Source organism: Babylonia areolata, chromosome 31, assembly GCF_041734735.1.
Source record: "Babylonia areolata isolate BAREFJ2019XMU chromosome 31, ASM4173473v1, whole genome shotgun sequence".
Classification (NCBI taxonomy): domain Eukaryota; kingdom Metazoa; phylum Mollusca; class Gastropoda; order Neogastropoda; family Buccinidae; genus Babylonia; species Babylonia areolata.
Window position 1 is genome coordinate 29,820,811 of NC_134906.1, and position 21,280 is coordinate 29,842,090.

A 21,280-nucleotide genomic window follows, 5' to 3' on the forward strand; every position below is an offset into this window, starting at 1 on the left:
GACTGTTTGTGTGTGTTCAGCATGTGTGGGGTGGAGTCGTGGGAGGAAGGATGGGGTATATGTGTGAGTGTCAAGGATGGGGTGTGTGTGTGGGCAGGGGGGAGGGGGGGGGGGTCAATGATGGTGTGTGTGTGTGGGCAGGATGTCTGTTATCTGTGATCCGTACTGTTTGTTTTTCTATCACCTTGAAATGAATAATGTGCATAATGCAAGCTTTTATCAGTACCTTTGATTGTATCTTAAAAAGAAGAAGAAAATATAAAATGTGCAGAATGCAAGCTTTTATCAGTACCTTTGATTGTATCTTATATATATATATTTAAAAAGAAGAAGAAAAAATATATATATGGTGATCACAAGGTTTTATAGTTTTAAAAAAAAGAAAAGAGGTAAATTGTCGTTGCCATTCCCCCATGCCTTACATGTGATTTTGATTGTCTGTAGCCAACTTGAACACAAACTGTATCCACACACATACACTCATGCATGCACACACTTATTAGTAACACACACACAAGCACATGTGCCATTTCTCATTAATAAATGCAAGCACACAGACAATCAGGCATATATAAATATACACACCCATACTTACATGTTGGCTGTTTATGTGTTCAGTTATGTGCTGGTGTGTGTGTGTGTGTATCATGTGTGTGTGTGTGTATCATGTGTGTGTGCGTGAGACACACAGAGTGTGTGTGTGAGAGCGAGAGTGTGCGCATATGTTTGTGTGTGTGTGAAAAACGAAACGAAATGAAACGAAACGAAATTTTATTTCACCAGGGTAATGAGATAAGCAAGTACACATGCTTTTTTCTACCCAGCCCTGGACAAAGAGAGAAAAAAGAAGAAAACACACACACACAAAACAAAAAAAAGAGAGAGAGTGTGTGTGTGCGCTTTTCACTGCCGCAAGTTTGCAATGCTATGTGATGTGTGTTGTGTTCATTTTTCACAGTTGTGAATTCATATCGGACATGCCTATCAAGTGTGCCAGTTTGTCTTGGCTTCTTCCTTTCTTTTATTTGTCTTTCATTTTTTCTTCTACTACTTCTTCTCCTGTCAACTCATTTCCTCTTTATCTTTCCCTCGTCTTTGAATTAATGGAGATATTTTTGAAAAGGCCCAACAGCAGAATTGGTTAAGTACATGACTTCAGGTCCCGTGTTCACCAGTGACCAGGGTTCCAGGCCCCGTTTCGGCATGGTGTTGTGTCCTTGGGAAAGGCACTTTACTCCGATGTTCCTCACTCCACCCAGGTGTCAATGGGTTAGAAGTTTTGCTTTGGGGAAGGTTAAAACGGCAGGAGATGATTGTTCCTATGCCCAGCCCTGGACACAGTGGGTATGAATTCACTGCCTTCCTATGCCCAGCCCTGGACACAGTGGGTATGAATTCACTGCCTTCCTATGCCCAGCCCTGGACACAGTGGGTATGAATTCACTGCCTTCCTATGCCCAGCTCTGGACACGGATATGGCTTCTCTGCCTTGATTGCTGTGGGATCTTTAACTCTTTCACTGCCACAGGCGACTTTATCTGACTAGACAGCTCGCCACCACAGGCGACTTTTGTGGACATTGAGGGGTCATGTTGACAGACCATTGTTCACATTGTAACCAAGCTTGACAGCTGCAGCCAGTTTCCCCCGCCAGCAGAACAGTGACCCTTGAAGTGAATAAGTCCGTTGTGTTGTTTTGACATGGAACCAAAGCGTACGACCGAGAGCATGATATCTAAAAGATTTGTCGCTGAGGAGTGTTTTTCACACAGAAACTTGGCGGTGAAACAATTTATAACCTTTTTTGGTTTAATGGAAATAGGTTTGTACTGGTCTACTTTTTCCTTTTTTTTTTTTTTAGTCATTTGTTTTCTTCTTTTTTTCTGGTTTGAAATGTACTCTAGACATAATTGTCAGGAATAACAATGACACTGTTCATTTTACTCATGGAATTTGGTGTCTACATATTTTTTTTTTTTTTTAATAGATATTATTGTGTTCAGTCGACGTGTTGTACATGTATTTCAAAGAATTCCAGTGTAACAAACATGTTGAAAATTTGTCATATTCTGCATTGTCTCATATTAAAAAAAGTATTGAATTACATTTCTTTTGTCTTTTTAATTTGATATGATTGTACACGTGTGTTCAGAGTTATCTATATGAAACTTTTGAAAGTATATTATGAAAGGACAAAGTGAAATTTGGTATGATTTTGATAACAAATTATACTTGTATGATGTATGTTTCAATAAAGATTTATACAGAGAACAGAATTTGAGTATCAGTAAGAATTGTGTTGAATCTCAATCTCTCTTGTTCCCCATGTTTTTTTCTTGCATGACTTAACGTCTTCCTCTTTTTTCCCCTTTATTTTTTTTTAGAGCAGTATACCCTAACTCAATTTCTTCAAGTCTGGACAACCACACTGCATGGAAAAAGAGTAAATTAAGTCATTAAACCAAGGAGAATGGTTTCATAAAGCTGTGCACAGGCAGAAATTCAGAAACGACACATATAACAACACAAGAAATTGAAAATGTGAGTAAAACACGCTTAATTAACAGCTTTCCATAATTATTTATACATGTACAGTGCACTGAACACATATACCTTTTCATGCTAATTTTGAGTCAATCATTCAGTGAAATCAGACACACGTCACAGCGAAATCAGACACACGTCACAATGAAATCAGATACAAGTCACACAGCGAAATCAGACACAAGTCACAATGAAATCAGACAAGTCACAGTGAAATCAGATACATGTCACAGCGAAATTAGACACACGTCACAATGAAATCAGATACAAGTCACACAGCGAAATCAGACACAAGTCACAGTGAAATCAGACACACGTCACAGTGAAATCAGACACAAGTCACAATGAAATCAGACACACGTCACAGCGAAATCAGACACACGTCACAGTGAAATCAGGCACAAGTCACAGTGAAATCAGACACAAGTCACAGTGAAATCAGACACAAGTCACAATGAAATCAGACACACGTCACAGCGAAATCAGACACACGTCACAGTGAAATCAGGCACAAGTCACAGTGAAATCAGACACAAGTCACAGTGAAATCAGACATGTCACAATGAAATCAGATACACGTCACAGTGAAATCAGAAAAGTCACAGTGAAATCAGACACACGTCACAGTGAAATCAGACACACAAGTCACAGTGAAATCAGACACAAGTCACAGTGAAATCAGATACACGTCACAGTGAAATCAGATACACGTCACAGTGAAATCAGACAAGTCACAGTGAAAGTGAAATCAGACACACAAGTCACAGTGAAATCAGACACACAAGTCACAGTGAAATCAGACACAAGTCACAGTGAAATCAGACACAAGTCATTCCAAGTCTGGTCACCCTGTATTTTGGAACCCCATGAAACCTGAGACTAAACCAAGGGTGCACCTCTCTCTCTCCCTGTCAGAAACACCCAAGCAAACACAAAAACAGTCAAACACACACACATTATCTCTCTCTCTCTCTCTCACATATGCACTGAATATTCTCACTGTGACTATCTTTCAAACTTGATGGGCTTTGAGGACAATTTTTTTTAAATCTTAAAATCTGATTCTGATTCACACACACGGACACACACACACAGGCACACACACACACACATACGCACACTCTCATTTGTACACACACACACACACTGTGCAACACACACAAACAAGCACACACAGACACACACACACCACACTCACACACCCCTCACAGCGTCCCAATCAAAAACCAGGTAGAATCCTTCCCTTCTTGATGAGCTTTTTCCGGTGTTTGGCCTTCTTGTCGTCCTGACGTTTCTGGATGTTCTGCTCCCGTTTCTCCTGCTGCTTCTCCTTCATCTTGTCTACAGCAGTCTGTCGATCCTTCCACTTGTTCTTCCTCTGCTCCTTCATCTTCTCCTTCCTCTTCAGAGCTTTCTTCACCTTGGTCACGTCGTCCTTGATCTTCTCACCTTTGGCCTTGTCCATTACGTCCTGACACGCAGAAACAACAGTGCAAGGTCAAATCAAAGCAAAGCAAAAATACATTTATATCTAGGAATGCTTCGTTAATCCACATGAATTAAGTTGTGCAATCGCAGGCACACCACAAAAAAAAAAAAAAAAGATTAAAACCGGTCAAATGAAAATCCACCATACACACACACAATGTTAAGACAAATTGTTGCACATCATTATACACTGTACAAATCAACACATCCATTTATATCAATAACATGCACTCACATGCACATATCCACATACACAGAACATACATCATGCCAATAAGGTAATATTAAAATCTATGTAATCTGTTGAGAAAAAAAAAAAAAAAAAAAAAGGTGAGATTTCTTTCTGAAATGTTGGGCGATGAATTCCGTTAGAGAGTTCCAACACATGTGACAAGACAAAATTCCATTCTAATTCCAGATCCTTTTCCACACCTGAGTGAAAATTTCCATATCAAACACCAAGCCAAAGACTCATCTGCTACATTGCTGACAAATTGGTAGATATCCCTGCATCAATGTTTTTGTCACTTAAATTTTTTTTTCTTTTTTAATGTAGTAGTTTTTAGACAGGTATTGGTCAAGACTTTTTTTCCAAGACTTTTCCAGACCTGGAAATGGTTCTCACATTTTTCTAAGACTGATCCATTTTCTAGTCACATTTATGCATGTAAACCTTGGGCATACCTATGTCCGTCAATTTTTCACCAGACAAGAAAACCTAACCTGAAGGTAAACACAATACATGACAACAGGCAGACCAGAAAACTTAACCTGAAGGTAAACACAATACATGACAACAGACCAGAAAACCTAACCTGAAGGTAAACACAACACATGACAACAGACCAGAAAACCTAACCTGAAGGTAAACACAACACATGTAACAGACCAGAAAACCTAACCTGAAGGTAAACACAACACATGTAACAGACCAGAAAACCTAACCTGAAGGTAAACACAATACATGACAACAGGCAGACCAGAAAACCTAACCTGAAGGTAAACACAATACATGACAACAGACCAGAAAACCTAACCTGAAGGTAAACACAATACATGACAACAGGCAGACCAGAAAACCTAACCTGAAGGTAAACACAATACATGACAACAGGCAGACCAGAAAACCTAACCTGAAGGTAAACACAATACATGACAACAGACCAGAAAACCTAACCTGAAGGTAAACACAACACATGACAACAGACCAGAAAACCTAACCTGAAGGTAAACACAATACATGACAACCAGCAGACAAAGCCAAAATCACCAATGGGAGAATAACATAGTAAGAAGACTCAATTATCAAGTATACAAAAGACATAAAATATTAAATCTTTCAAGAAAAACAAAACTGAGGTGAACGGACCAGAAAGCAAGAATGAAAGAGACGACAGAAAAACAGAAAATCTAGAAACAACGCAATAGAAAAGAGAAGGTTTCTGGTGCAGGGAAATGAAAAAGTGTGCCAAGCCATCAAGCCCCACACTGGACCTTTAGATCTGACATCAGTGAAGGTAAAGAAAGCTGGACCTTAACATCTGACATCAGTTAAGATAAAGAAAGCTGGACCTTAACATCTGACATCAGTGAAGGTAAAGAAAGCTGGACCTTAACATCTGACATCAGTTAAGATAAAGAAAGCTGGACCTTAACATCTGACATCAGTGAAGGTAAAGAAAGCTGGACCTTAACATCTGACATCAGTGAAGGTAAAGAAAGCTACGTTGGCATGGCCATGTTACATGACCCAGTGACCTTGCTGAAACAATCCTTCAAGAAACTGTTGAGGGAGGGAGACGGAAGGGAAGACAGAAAAACTGACAACAGACAACACTGCAGAGTGGACAGGAAAACCATTTGACAGACAACACTGCAGAGTGGACAGGAAAACCATTTGACAGACAACACTGTAGAGTGGACAGGAAAACCATTTGACAGACAACACTGTAGAGTGGACAGGAAAACCATTTGACAGACAACATTACAGAATGGACAGGAAAACCATTTGACAGACAACATTACAGAATGGACAGGAAAACCATTTGACTGACAACATTACAGAATGGACAGGAAAACCGTTTGACTGACAACATTACAGAGTGGACAGGAAAACCGTTTGACTGACAACATTACAGAATGTTCTCGCCGACACTCTTCAATGTTTTCCTTGAAAGAATTATGACAGATGCACTTGAAGACCACCAAGGAACAGTCAGCATTGGTGGCAGAACAATCACAAACCTGCGTTTTGCTGATGATATAGACGGACTCGCAGGCTCAGAACAAGAACTGGAGAACCTGGTCAGGCAACTAGACAGATCCGCCACAGCTTACGGCATGGAAATCAGTGCAAACAAAACAAAACTGATGACAAACAATGACAATGGCATCCAAACTGACATCACTGCCAACGGAGAAAAGCTTGAAACCGTGAAGAATTTCAAATACCTTGGAGCAATAGTTTCAGATGAGGGGTCCAAGCCTGAAGTATTAGCCAGAATTGCAATGACAGCTGCAACACTAGCCAAGCTGAACACCATTTGGAAGGACAAGGCAGTCAAGCTCAGCTCAAAGATAAGACTCATGCGTTCTCTTATCTACTCAGTTCTCCTGTACGCTTGTGAAACATGGACCCTTACAGCAGAATTGGAGAAGAGGATTCAGGCCTCAGAAATGAGATGCTTCAGAAGACTGCTTGGCATCTCTTATAAAGACCACATAACCAATGAGGAAGTCAAAAACAGAATAAGGCAAGCCATTGGTCCCTATGAAGACCTTCTCACCACCATCAAGAGGCGCAAATTAAAATGGTTCGGCCACGTAACAAGAGGAGAGGGGCTTGCCAAGACAGTGCTCCAGGGAACAGTCAGAGGAGGAAGGAAGAGAGGAAGACAGAAGAAGAGATGGGAAGACAACATCACAGAATGGACAGGACTGAAGCTGAGCGAGGCGGTCAAATGTGCGAAAGACAGGGATGGATGGAGAGGACTGGCTGACAGGTCATCTGTAGCGCCCCAACGGCAACCGCCATGGGGCAGCTGAGCTGATTACAGAATGGACAGGAAAACCATCTGACAGACAACACTGCAGAGTGGACAGGAAAACCATTTGACAGACAACACTGTAGAGTGGACAGGAAAACCATTTGACAGACAACACTGCAGAGTGGACAGGAAAACCATTTGACAGACAACATTACAGAGTGGACAGGAAAACCATTTGACAGACAACACTGTAGAGTGGACAGGAAAACCATCTGACAGACAACACTGCAGAGTGGACAGGAAAACCATCTGACAGACAACACTGCAGAGTGGACAGGAAAACCATTTGACAGACAACATTACAGAGTGGACAGGAAAACCATTTGACAGACAACACTGTAGAGTGGACAGGAAAACCATTTGACAGACAACACTGCAGAGTGGACAGGAAAACCATTTGACAGACAACACTTACAGAGTGGACAGGAAAACCATTTGACAGACAACACTGTAGAGTGGACAGGAAAACCATTTGACAGACAACACTGCAGAGTGGACAGGAAAACCATTTGACAGACAACACTGTAGAGTGGACAGGAAAACCATTTGACTGACAACATTACAGAGTGGACAGGAAAACCATTTGACAGACAACACTGTAGAATGGACAGGAAAACCATTTGACTGACAACACTGTAGAATGGACAGGAAAACCATTTGACTGACAACATTACAGAGTGGACAGGAAAACCATCTGACAGACAACACTGTAGAGTGGACAGGAAAACCATTTGACAGACAACACTGTAGAGTGGACAGGAAAACCATTTGACAGACAACATTACAGAATGGACAGGAAAACCATCTGACAGACAACACTGTAGAGTGGACAGGAAAACCATTTGACTGACAACATTACAGAATGGACAGGAAAACCATCTGACAGACAACACTGTAGAGTGGACAGGAAAACCATTTGACTGACAACATTACAGAATGGACAGGAAAACCATTTGACTGACAACATTACAGAGTGGACAGGAAAACCATTTGACAGACAACACTGCAGAGTGGACAGGAAAACCATCTGACAGACAACACTGTAGAGTGGACAGGAAAACCATTTGACAGACAACATTACAGAGTGGACAGGAAAACCATTTGACAGACAACACTGTAGAGTGGACAGGAAAACCATTTGACAGACAACATTACAGAGTGGACAGGAAAACCATCTGACAGACAACACTGTAGAGTGGACAGGAAAACCATTTGACAGACAACACTGTAGAGTGGACAGGAAAACCATTTGACAGACAACATTACAGAGTGGACAGGAAAACCATTTGACAGACAACATTACAGAGTGGACAGGAAAACCATTTGACAGACAACACTGTAGAGTGGACAGGAAAACCATTTGACAGACAACACTGTAGAGTGGACAGGAAAACCATTTGACAGACAACATTACAGAATGGACAGGAAAACCATTTGACAGACAACATTACAGAGTGGACAGGAAAACCATTTGACAGACAACACTGTAGAGTGGACAGGAAAACCATTTGACAGACAACATTACAGAATGGACAGGAAAACCATTTGACAGACAACATTACAGAGTGGACAGGAAAACCATTTGACAGACAACATTACAGAATGGACAGGAAAACCATCTGACAGACAACACTGTAGAGTGGACAGGAAAACCATTTGACAGACAACACTGTAGAGTGGACAGGAAAACCATTTGACTGACAACATTACAGAGTGGACAGGAAAACCATTTGACAGACAACACTGTAGAGTGGACAGGAAAACCATTTGACAGACAACATTACAGAGTGGACAGGAAAACCATTTGACAGACAACACTGTAGAGTGGACAGGAAAACCATTTGACAGACAACACTGTAGAGTGGACAGGAAAACCATTTGACAGACAACACTGTAGAGTGGACAGGAAAACCATTTGACTGACAACATTACAGAGTGGACAGGAAAACCATTTGACAGACAACATTACAGAACGGACAGGAAAACCATTTGCAGAGACCCAGGCTTTGACGACACACAGCAGACAGACCTGGAGGAACCTGATGAACACTTCCTCTGTGCAGAGCCCCAACGACTCTATACACAGCTGATGGAGAAGAAGTCTCTACACTGAAACAGACCCCAGCATCCACACACATCAGGTAAAAGCTCTGTGGAGGACACAGGTACACAGGTGAAGTGGGGGAGGAACTGACCTGCCAGACATGTTTCTGTTCCAGCCTGGAGGCAGCGTCAGAGTCAGTCTCCTTCAGTTTGGCCACCTTGGCCTCCCTCTCCTCCAGACGGGCCAGGATTCTCCTGTAGTCCTTCCCTGCCAGCTCTGCACTCTTCTTCTTCTCTCCTGCACACACAGTGTTGTCTGTAAATAATGCTTTATCTATCATAGTCCTTCCCTGCTCCTTGACATAAACACACACAGTGTTGTCTGTAAATAATGCTTTATCTATCATAGTCCTTCCCTGCTCCTTGACATAAACACACACAGTGTTGTCTGTAAATAATGCTTTACTATTGTAGTCCTTCTCTGCTCCTTGACATAAACACACACAGTGTTGTCTGTAAATAATGCTTTATCTATCATAGTCCTTCCCTGCTCCTTGACATAAACACACACAGTGTTGTCTGTAAATAATGCTTTACTATTGTAGTCCTTCTCTGCTCCTTGACATAAACACACACAGTGTTGTCTGTTAATAATGCTTTACTATTGTAGTCCTTCCCTGCTCCTTGACATAAACACACACACACACACACAGTGTTGTCTGTAAATACTACATAATCTCCTGTAGTCCTTCCCTGCTAATTCTGCACTCTTCTTCTTCTACCCTGCTCACACACACTCACTGCCCCCCCCACCCCTCACCCCCCCACACACACATGCACACAGTGTTGTCTATAAATAATACATTATTCTATTCCTTGACACAGACACACACACACACACACACATAGAGAATGTTGTCTGTAAATAATACATTATCTATTGTAGTCTTTCCCTGCTAACTCTGCACTTTTCGTCCTCTCCCCTGCACTCACACACGCCACATTGTTATCTGTCGAAAACGTTCACCACAGACTTGCAAACACACACTCAGAAACACATACACACACACAACCGAAAAACATAATTATAGCATAGACTCATGTTGTGTGCAAACACACGTGAGCCAGAAAGGCCAGAAACAAACAGAGCAATAGAAAAGAGGAAACTTTTAGAAAACAATTTCCAGAAGGCAGGGAAACTGAAAGAACCCCCATCATCCCCAAGGAGCGAGACGGAGAAGATCAGATGTAACTTTCTGAGCTCAGTTCATAGAAATCCTGGCAATAATTCAAACCCCACGGCCCACACAGCCACAGCACTGATCCCTACCTGACTTAGCTCAGTTCATAGAAATCCTGGCAATAATTCAAACCCCACGGCCCACACAGCCACAGCACTGATCCCTACCTGACTTAGCTCAGTTCATAGAAATCCTGGCAATAATTCATACCCCATGGCCCACACAGCCACAGCACTGATCCCTACCTGACTTAGCTCAGTTCATAGAAATCCTGGCAATAATTCAAACCCCATGGCCCACACAGCCACAGCACTGATCCCTACCTGACTTTGTGAAGTCAAACTTGCTGAACACCAGTTTCCCTTCCTTCGTCACCACCGGTTTGGTCGGCGGTTTCACTGACACCAGGTCAGGGGCGGACAATCCGTTCTCCTTGTGTCCCCCCTCCTTCTTGTTCTTCTGCTTCCCCTTCCGTCCCGCCAGGCGGCGCTGTTTCCGTTCCAGCCGCTTCCGTTCCTGCAGCTCTGCTGAGGTCAGGTTGCTCTGCTTCCGCTTCGCTGGTGGAAATAAAACAATGTATCAATCAGGTGCTATTGTGTTTAATTTCTGCTTCCGCTTCGCTGGTGGAAATAAAACAATGTATCAATCAGGTACTATTGTGTTTAATTTCTGCTTCCGCTTCGCTGGTGGAAATAAAACAATGTATCAATAGGTGCTATTGTGTTTAATTTCTGCTTCCGCTTCGCTGGTGGAAATAAAACAATGTATCAATCAGGTACTATTGTGTTTAATTTCTGCTTCCGCTTCGCTGGTGGAAATAAAACAATGTATCAATCAGGTACTATTGTATTTATTTTTTGTTTTCGCTTCGCTGGTGGAAATAAAACAATGTATCAATAGGTGCTATTGTGTTTAATTTTTGTTTTCGCTTCGCTGGTGGAAATAAAACAATGTATCAATAGGTGCTATTGTGTTTAATTTTTGTTTTCGCTTCGCTGGTGGAAATAAAACAATGTATCAATCAGGTGCTATTGTGTTTAATTTCTGCTTCCGCTTCGCTGGTGGAAATAAAACAATCAACCAATCAGGTACTATTGTATTTATTTTTTGTTTTCGCTTCGCTGGTGGAAATAAAACAATCAACCAATCAGGTACTATTGTATTTATTTTTTGTTTTCGCTTCGCTGGTGGAAATAAAACAATGTATCAATCAGGTACTATTGTATTTATTTTTTGTTTTCGCTTCGCTGGTGGAAATAAAACAATCAACCAATCAGGTACTATTGTATTTATTTTTTGTTTTCGCTTCGCTGGTGGAAATAAAACAATCAACCAATCAGGTACTATTGTAGTTAATTTCTTTTTCAAATTCTTTTACTGAGATTATAATTTAGTATACACAGGATGCAAACTGCACTAACTGATCCTTTTCTTTGCATGCACACACACACACACGCATACACACTCTTAACACATATGCACACACATGCATATCCACACTCTCAACACATACGCACACACATGCATGCACACACTCTTAACACATACGCACACAAACATGCACACACCCACACTAAACGTCTTAAACACCACTTAAAGTGAAGAGACATTAGAGGAAAGAAAGTTACAAAAGATGGTAAGAAAGAAAATTCGAAGACCTTTGCAACATTGTGCACATGTTTACTATGAAACTGAAAGGGTGTTCTTGTTTGAATGTGGGAGCTTGGTCAGACTGTGTTCTTATTTAGAACAAATGCATGTCGCCTTTTTATCAGCAAACGTATCAACAATTTCTCTGTTTTGGAACGATGAAGTTTTCCTGTATTTTGTAGCACCCTACCACTGCTTCTTCCCATCAGAAATTTGATGCCCGTGGAGTGCTGACGTCATGGTAACGTGTCCGCCTAGAAATGTTACATGTCTGTCTGAGTGTGTATGTGTGTGTGCCTGAAATCTGATTGAATGACAGAGGAAAGGAGTGATGACTGAGCGCCCAATGGCAGCCGTCAGTCGGCTCCACCTAGGTTGGCAACCTGTGTAAAGGACCCCCGAGTTTGTAAAGTGCTTAGAGCTTGGTCTCTGACTGAGGATAGGCGCTATTAAAATATCCACATCAAATAAAATCAAGAAGTGAGAGAATCCTAGGGCACTGGCTGGAATCCCACAGTCGCTTTTATTTTCTCCCCCTCTACTAGACCTCGAGCGGTGGTCAGGACACTAGTCATTCGGATGAGATGATAAGTCAAGGTCCCGTGTGCAGCATGCACTTAGCACACGTAAAAGAACCCACGGCAACAAAAGGGTTGTCCCTGGCAAAATTCTGTAGAAAACTCCAGTTTGACAGTAAAACAAGTACACCTGCAGACAGAGGAGAAAAAAAGAAAGAAAAAAATTTCACACTGAGGTGACACGACCTCCCAGGGAGAGCAGCCAGAATTTCACACTGTGGTGACACGGGGAGAGCAGCCAGAATTTCACACTGAGGTGACACGGGGAGAGCAGCCAGAATTTCACACTGAGGTGACACGACCTCCCAGGGAGAGCAGCCAGAATTTCACACTGAGGTGACACGGGGAGAGCAGCCAGAATTTCACACTGAGGTGACACGGGGAGAGCAGCCAGAATTTCACACTGAGGTGACACGACCTCCCGGGGAGAGCAGCCAGAATTTCACACTGTGGTGACACGACCTCCTGGGGACAGCAGCCAGAATTTCACACTGAGGTGACACGACCTCCCAGGGAGAGCAGCCAGAATTACACACTGTGGTGACACGACCTCCCAGGGACAGCAGCCAGAATTTCACACTGTGGTGACACGACCTCCTGGGGAGAGCAGCCAGAATTTCACACTGAGACAAAACCTGACCAGCGTGCTGGGTTTTGCATAGGTCAGGCATCTGCTCAGTTGTTGGTTTGTGTGTGTGTGTGTGTGTGTGTGTGTGTGTGTGTGTGTGTGTGTGTGTGTGTGTGTGTGTGTGTGTGTGTGTCTGTGTGCGTGTGTGTGTGTGTGTGTGTGCGTGCGTGTCTGTCTGTGTGTGTGAGTGTCTGTGTGTGTCTGTGTCAGTGTGTTCTTTCTTTTTTCTCTCCTTTTTTTTTTTTTTTAAGTAGCTGTGGTGTAGTGCATGTGGATCAGCCTCCATGCTCTGGCACCTCCTTCAAACAGAAACTGCTGTGACAAAACTGTAATACAACACAACACGATAACAACACAAACCAGTACAATGACTACCTTGCAGTTCAGCAATCCTGGCTCTCATTTTCTCCTGGATCTCCTGAATGTTGACGTGGGACCCAGTCGCTTTCTTCTCTTCCTTCTTCTTCTTCTTCTGCTTGCTCTCCTTCTTCCTCTGTATCTTCTCGTCTGCACATCACAGCACTGATCTGTCACAACCTGAACCATGTCTGCCACTCTGCTTTTGTCTCAGTTTAAGTAATTACATGTTAATACAAACACACACACACACATTATTACAAACACACACACACAAATATACATCATGTTGATGCAAACATACACACACACACATTATTGCAAACACACACACACACACAAACACATGTTATTGCACACACACACACACACATTATTGTAAACACACACACACACGTTATTGCACACACACACACATGTTATTGCACACACACACACACACACACACACACACAAACACACACACATGTTATTGCACACACACACACACACACACACACAAACATGTTATTGCACACACACACACACATACAAACACACACACACGTTATTGCACACACACACACAGAGAAGTGGGAAAGACGGAAAAAAAAGTAGATGAAGAAACAGTGTGTGTGGACAGAGACAGACACAGACACAGATAGATAGATACAGACAGACCAACCTGTGGCCGTCACTGTGTCCTGAGTGTCATGGGAGCCCTGGTGTTTCCTCTTCTTGTTCTTGGGAGGTTTAGGATCCACAACTGTCTCATTGCTCTCACTATGGCCAAGGTCTGTTTCTGACAACAATGATGACAATAATGTCAATCAACAATAATAATAACTGTACAACTACACCTACAGTAACAAGAGAATCATTTTCACACACACATGAACATGTAGACACGTATGCATGCATGCACACAAACACATTAGAATTAATTTTCCCTCCCCATTCTTTTTTTTTTTTTTTTCCCTTACATAATATCACTGATAGTATCTAACCGCTTCATCATATCAAATGACAAGAAAACAATCTAAAATACACTTGCAAACTAATCAATTTTGGATGATAAAGCCATTTAGGACAATGTGTTAACAACAGAACGGTCTATGATATATAAGTGATATTCTGGTCATTGTTCCTATGACCTCAAATGAAACAATGCCATAAAATTCAAAGGAATAACTGAGTAAAATGTAATAAAACAGAGTAAAGTAAAACAAGTACCTATGTTTTGCACTGGCACCATATTCAGAAGTCTCTTGAAGTAGAGGTTGTCTTTGTCCTCTGCCATGATGATGGCTGCAACTGACCTGTCACAGTAAAAGTTATCCACATCAGATTTACACTGACCTAAAAGTAGAAGAGCAAGGATTAGCTAAACTAAGCTACACTCATCTGAAAATTAATTTTCTTAAGTTAGTTGTATGCCAAAACTATTTCTGATTTGAAATGATCTGATTTTTTAGCTGATGATTATTATCATTATTATTACTATTATCATCATTATGATCTAAGCAGATCTGCCATTTCAATGTCAAGTTGTCATGAGTGAACATAAAAGTTGTAAACGTGATCATTTATAAGAACAAACCTTGTTGACCGAAGTTCTGTTTAACTTTATAATTGATAAATTAATTCAAGGAGGCTGTCTTTCACTTTCACTGCGTTGACGGCCACAATCATCAATTTGATTTTTATGCCGTTTTCGTTGGGTTGCGATGAAAGAAAAACAAGCTACAGAAACCGACAGACCTATTAGTGAGGATGAAAACTTAGTTTCAGTTTCAGTAACTCAAGGAGGCGTCACTGCGTTCGGACAAAACCATATACGCTACACCACATCTGCCAAGCAGATGCCTGACCAGCAGCGTAACCCAACGCGCTTAGGCCTTGAGAAAAAAACAAAAAAAAAAAAAAAAACGGGGGAATAAATAATAGATAAGCTTACATAAATAAATAAATAATAATTATAATATAGAAAAAGGTAGTAGTAATAATAATAGTAATACTAATAAAATGATAATAATAAAAAAATAAATAAGACAACAATAGTCCTTAGTCCTACTCAGTCCTACTCTAAGTGGGTTCTCCGGCAGGCTACTATCACTTCACTTTTCGCCCTTCTGAGCTAGCCGGTCCCTTGCTGATCTAAGACAGCAGGGCCCCAAAAATAAATTAAAACCCCCCAAAAGTATTGGGGTAAGAGAGGGGGTGGGGAGGAGGGGGGGGGGGTAGGGGACCTATTATCTAATTAACTACTGACTGGGGGGCACCCTAGACTTAAAGGTGTCCAAGGTGTCTGCTGCTATAGCTGTTTCAGGCAGGTTGTTCCAGTCACGTATCGTTCTGGGGAAGAAGGAATATTGCCTGTATTGGGTTTTACACCGGATCTGGCTGAGCTGGCGAGAATGTTTACTGTCATTCGGTAAGCTGTTTGGAAAACGTCACGGTTTGAGCAGCCTGCTGGGCATCTCTCCATTCATTTCAATAACGATTTTCCCTGTTGGAATGTTTGTTCTGAGGGTTTATGTACAACTTTCGCTCTTTCAGTTGCAGTCTTTAGTTTTTACATACGAGATTTAGAGTCTGTTCGTAGCATGCATGCGTTATTCAAGCCAATGTATTGCTGTTTTACTTATGTTTCACTTAATTGTCGAATTTTACTGTACTTGCTTGCTATTGAATATCTATGCTCTCAATCAAAAACGGTAATTATACTACTTTATTCGTACACTTACGTCTTGTCGTCAAAATGTACAACGTGCGCCGAAGTTTCCGGAAGTAGTATGCAGAGTTGTGCCTCTTGATTGAATACAATTGACTTTTTAACGGAACACGTCAAAAGCGAAAGGATCATCACACATTGTTCTTTTTATGACAAGTAGTCTGATGATGACTGTATCATGGTTGAGGCACCAACCATTCAGCCAGAACAAAAACATCATAGCATTCCTTCTGTCAGAACAAAGTCCTTTGGTCAGTGTTAGAACCTTTTCTTCAGCGGATAAGGCTTCTATTGTTCTTCATTTTCCACTTCAGTCAAGTCTTACAAGACCACAAATCCCCAACTATCACCTGCAGTAAGTAGAGATAGAAGAGGCATCAGTTTAATGTTAAATAAATCACATTGCAGACTGAAAGTGTGCAGTTCCTTCTTTACAGAGCGAGTTGTTAATAAATGGAACGGTTTGCCAGACTGTTGTTACTGCCCCAACCATGTTATCTTTCAAGACTAGGTTAGACGCTCATTGGGCCAACTCTCCAAGCATTTATGATCTAGTATGCTATCATTAGGCCACACATGCTGGTATACTGTATCCAGTTGAACGACGAACAGGCCTTCACAGGCCTAAAACGTCTGATTCCAGTTCAAATTGAAGTTCAAGTCTTTCCTGAAGACACACTTCTTTAAACTTATCCAGGACACCAGTGTACCATACCAGTGACCCGTGTGTGAGTGTGAGTGTGTGTGTGTGTGTGGGAGTGTGTGTGTGTGTGTGTGTGTGTGTGTGAGTGTGTGTGTGTGTGTGTGGTGTGTGTGTGAGTGTGTGTGTGTGAGTGTGTGTGTGTGTGAGTGTGTGTGTGAGTGTATGTGTGTGTGTGCGTGCATGCGCGTGTGTGCATGCATGCGTGTCGTGTGTGTGTGTCTGTGTATGTGTGTGTGTGCGTGCGTGCGTGTGTCTGTGTGTGTGATAATTGTGTGTGTGTGTGTGTGTGTGTGTGTGTGTGATAATTTGAATGATTCCCATATATATTGTGTTTCCATCACACATTATACATTAGTAGAAATTGTGTCGGTTTTTGGAGTGACTTAAAACATCTGATTTACTGAATAACTGATTTTGTTGTTGTTGAAATAATGTAGGAAGAAAAGAGCAAATTTTGTTCAGTGTTTGTTGTTGTTCTTAAGTTGTCTATCAAAAGTGTTACATTTCTCATTCCAAGTTGAATTTTCTGAACTTCTGTCTGTGCACAGTTTTCTGAAACTATTTGCCTTAGTTTCCTGATTTGATTAAAACCCATCTTTTCATGCCATTTTATTTTTAGGCCTTGAAGAACTTGAGTCAAGAGATGCATGACTGAACTGCTGAAATGTGCATCATCAATATTAAACTGTATTTTCTACGTTTTGTATAAGTGTCAATGATGGAAGTGATTTTTGCCAAGCTAAGGTACCAGTATTCATGTAACCCAAAGAGGTATAAGTCATAATTAAGAATGATGACGGATTTCTTGGCTTACAAACTTGATCTATCTCAGTGAGGCGACAGTTCTTCTCTGACGAGAATACTCCTCAGTAGGAGTCAAAGGATTAAACAGAAAAGGGCGGAGACGAAGCCATGGAAAATGTTTCCAGTCAGTTCATTACTTTGGACTTCATTGATGGCATGTGTGGTCTGACTTTGATTAACAATCAATAACATTTACACCAAGTGCATGCAAATCCCATTCTATTTGATAAATAAAAATAACAGTGTTTACATTATGTGTGCAAACACAGTGGTTTGTAATTGATGCTAGTCTAAAATGATTCCCATTCTATTTGATAAATAAAAATAACAGTGTTTACATTATGTGTGCAAACACAGTGGTTTGTAATTGATGCTAGTCTAAAATGATTCCCATTCTATTTGATAAATAAAAATAACAGTGTTTACATTATGTGTGCAAACACAGTGCTTTGTAATTGATGCTAGTCTAAAATGATTCCCATTCTATTTGATAAATAAAAATAACAGTGTTTACTGTTACATGATGTATGTAGACAATCATTTGTATTTGATGCTGGTCTAAATGATTCTCATTATGTTTGATGAATAAAATGAACAGTTGATGCTGGTCTAAATGATTCTCATTATGTTTGATGAATAAAATGAACAGTGTTTACTCTTACATTATGTGTGTATACACAGTCATTTGTAGTTGTTGCTAGTCTAAACAATTCCTGTTTTATCTGACAAACATAAACATAACAGTGTTTACATTATGTGTGTAAACACAGTAGTTTGTAACTGATGCTAGTCTAAAATTAAGTGTTTACATTATGTGTGTATACACAGTGGTTTGTAACTGATGCTAGTCTAAATGATTCTTGTTACATTTGATGAATAGAATTAATAATAATAATAATAATATAATAACAATTATTATATTATTATTAATAAAATTAAAAGTGTTTACTGTTACATTACGTGTGTGTAAACAGTCATTTGTAGTTGTTTCTAGTCTAAACAGTTCCTGTTTTATCTGACAAACAAAACATAACAGTGTTTACAGTATGTGTGTAAACACAGTGGTTTGTAATTGATGCTAGTCTAAAGCTAAGTGTTTACATTATGTGTGTATACACAGTGGTTTGTAACTGATGCTAGTCTGTGTCTTGGGAGGTATTGTAACAGAGGCTGTTAGATGTTGGACTTGTGGTCCAGTGTTCACCAGTGACCAGGGTTCCAGGCCCCGTTTCGGCATGGTGTTGTGTCCTTGGGAAAGGCACTTTACTCCGATGTTCCTCACTCCACCCAGGTGTCAATGGGAACCTGACTTCAGTTGGGGAAGGTTAAAACGGCGGAAGGAGAGGACTGGGCCCCGCCTTCCTGTGTCGAGTCTCTGCCGAGACATTGGATACAAAATCATGATTCTGATGGCCATAATGTCCTATAGGACTTTTAACCTGTATCATAAACCAGAGTCATCCAGTGTGTGTGTGTGTGTGTGTGTGTGTGTGTGTGTGTGTGTGTGTGTGCATTTGTGCACATGTCTACACACATGTAATGTGCATATGTGAGTACATGAGTGTGTGTGTGTGTGTGTGTGTGTGTGTGTGTGTGTGTGTTTTCATGCACTGCAAATTGAAATGCGCTGCAGATTGATGATTAGTTTCTGAATGAGACTTAAGAGAGAACTACACACACACACACACACACAAGCATAACCTTAAAACATATATGACAATATACACACAAAATTGGACATTAACACAATAAACATTCAGTTCAGCATTAGGAAGAAAATACACTCTTACATTTTTTTTTAATGGAAAATTGATGCCTTCAAAACAAAATATACCAGGAATGTTGTATGCCTATGTGGACAGAAAATATGAAATACCCATATTCTTTTCTTTTCTTTTTGCTTATTACCATAACATAAAAGAGGTTATTTCTAAACTTTCCAACATCTCAGTTACAGAAATATTCAACTCCTCATTGACTCAACAATTCTGTTAGTTCATACAAATGCCCAGTTGCTAAGTACCAGTCAGTATTTAGACATCAGACAATTTTCTTTCCCCATCTAAAATAATTTGAGTGAATAAACTTGAAAACAACAACAACAACAACAACACACACACACACACACACTGCCAGATTTCTTGGATTGTTTTATTCCACCAGATTCAACTGATAAAAAGAGGCAATTTCAAGTCCGATGAGATTTTTCACACATGCCGTCAGTCACACAACAGTCAGACTTGATGAAGACCATAACTGCTCCACACACTGACACAGGCTGCAATCAGATGTAAGACAACTCTCACACTGAGCAACCACACCTGGGGATCACCAACACACACACACACACACACACACACACACAAACAGAGTACCACTCATGCTCTGTCCAAAACCACACCATACACTGAACAGCTTTCACAGCCACTTGACACATAGAACAGAAGATGATTAAAGTCCATGTGAACAACTTGACAGAGGAACTGACCGACGTATGTTGACAGCCATTTCACACAAGTGTGGAGGGGGTTGGGGAGGGGGGTGGGGGGGGAGGCAAGGTACCCCACAGCTCTCACACAGGCAAGACAAAAATACCCACTCTCTCTCCATTCCAAAGAAACAAATCCAAAATTCTACGAATTGCAGTCGTGGATGTCAGTTGGAATACAAAACAAAAACCACACACACAAAAAAGAGAAATTACATCATTTATTACTGAACAAATGATCTGGACACAAAAATTAAATGCAGCAATTAGCAGTTCACAGTTTAAGAGCAACTGAATAAAATAAAATAAAATAAAAAAGACGACAAAGGGAAAACTAAGAAAAGGGAGGACAGAGTATATTTATTTCATATAAATGAAAACATACCCATCTCCGACAGTGGCACACACCTTTACCCACCACATTATTGTGCACTTTCTTCTTCACACCTCTTTTACTTTTATTGCGTCTTCATCGCATAATTAACACACACACACACACATGCAAAGAGGTATGATGAATCACATAAGAATCAAGTAGTTCATTTGCATTTTATCTATAAAGACGCATCCTTTTTAATTGAATTTGATTTGAAAGCATGACAGATCATGTTCACTTTGAAAGTCCTGCTGGTCAATGAATTACTTGGTAATTTATAAATTCAAAAAGATTGTCTGAAAGTAGCAAAAAATAAAATAATAAAAACCACACGTTATTTCAGTTAAAAAATTCAAGGAACAACATGAAAGTGAGACTCCTTCAAATGCAATGCAACAAAACTACAAATTAAACGCAGGCCTCAAAAACAAAAATCACAGAAAATACAGTTTCCGTTTCATTGAGGTTTCAGAGCAAGCTGACTGATCTCCACAAGATACATGCTACATCACATCTGTTTCAAAGAAGAAAAAAAGAAAAAGAAACTAAAAGCACAGATGTCAGACCTTGGCACAAACCCAATGCACTGGTCGGGGTGTTGAGAAAAGATACAGACATGC

At 40.6% G+C, this 21,280-nt stretch overlaps 1 protein-coding gene across 1 annotated transcript; it reads right to left on the reverse strand.

Moving 5' to 3' along the window:
• Window positions 1–635: 635 nt before the first annotated feature.
• Window positions 636–16,340, reverse strand: LOC143275963 (uncharacterized). Its single transcript, XM_076580318.1, has 7 exons — window positions 16,303–16,340; window positions 14,789–14,874; window positions 14,241–14,357; window positions 13,595–13,726; window positions 10,687–10,920; window positions 9,275–9,420; window positions 636–4,015 (listed from the first exon to the last, which is right to left on the reverse strand). Exons 2-7 carry the CDS (start codon window positions 14,853–14,855, stop codon window positions 3,764–3,766), a joined length of 948 nt encoding a protein of 315 aa, XP_076436433.1. The 5' UTR covers window positions 14,856–14,874; window positions 16,303–16,340; the 3' UTR covers window positions 636–3,763.
• Between the last annotated feature and the right edge of the window lie 4,940 nt (window positions 16,341–21,280).

What these genes read in the sequence shown, in the direction of transcription:
- LOC143275963 (XM_076580318.1), bottom strand. Translation starts at nt 14,855, where the DNA reads ATGGCAGAGGACAAAGACAACCTCTACTTCAAGAGACTTCTGAATATG. An exon ending in GGTGCCAGTGCAAAACATAG is followed by an intron (nt 14,358 to 14,788) that starts GTACTTGTTTTA and finishes CATTGTTGTCAG; the next exon opens with AAACAGACCTTGGCCATAGT. An exon ending in GTTTGACTTCACAAAGTCAG is followed by an intron (nt 9,421 to 10,686) that starts GTAGGGATCAGT and finishes CTGTGTGTGCAG; the next exon opens with GAGAGAAGAAGAAGAGTGCA.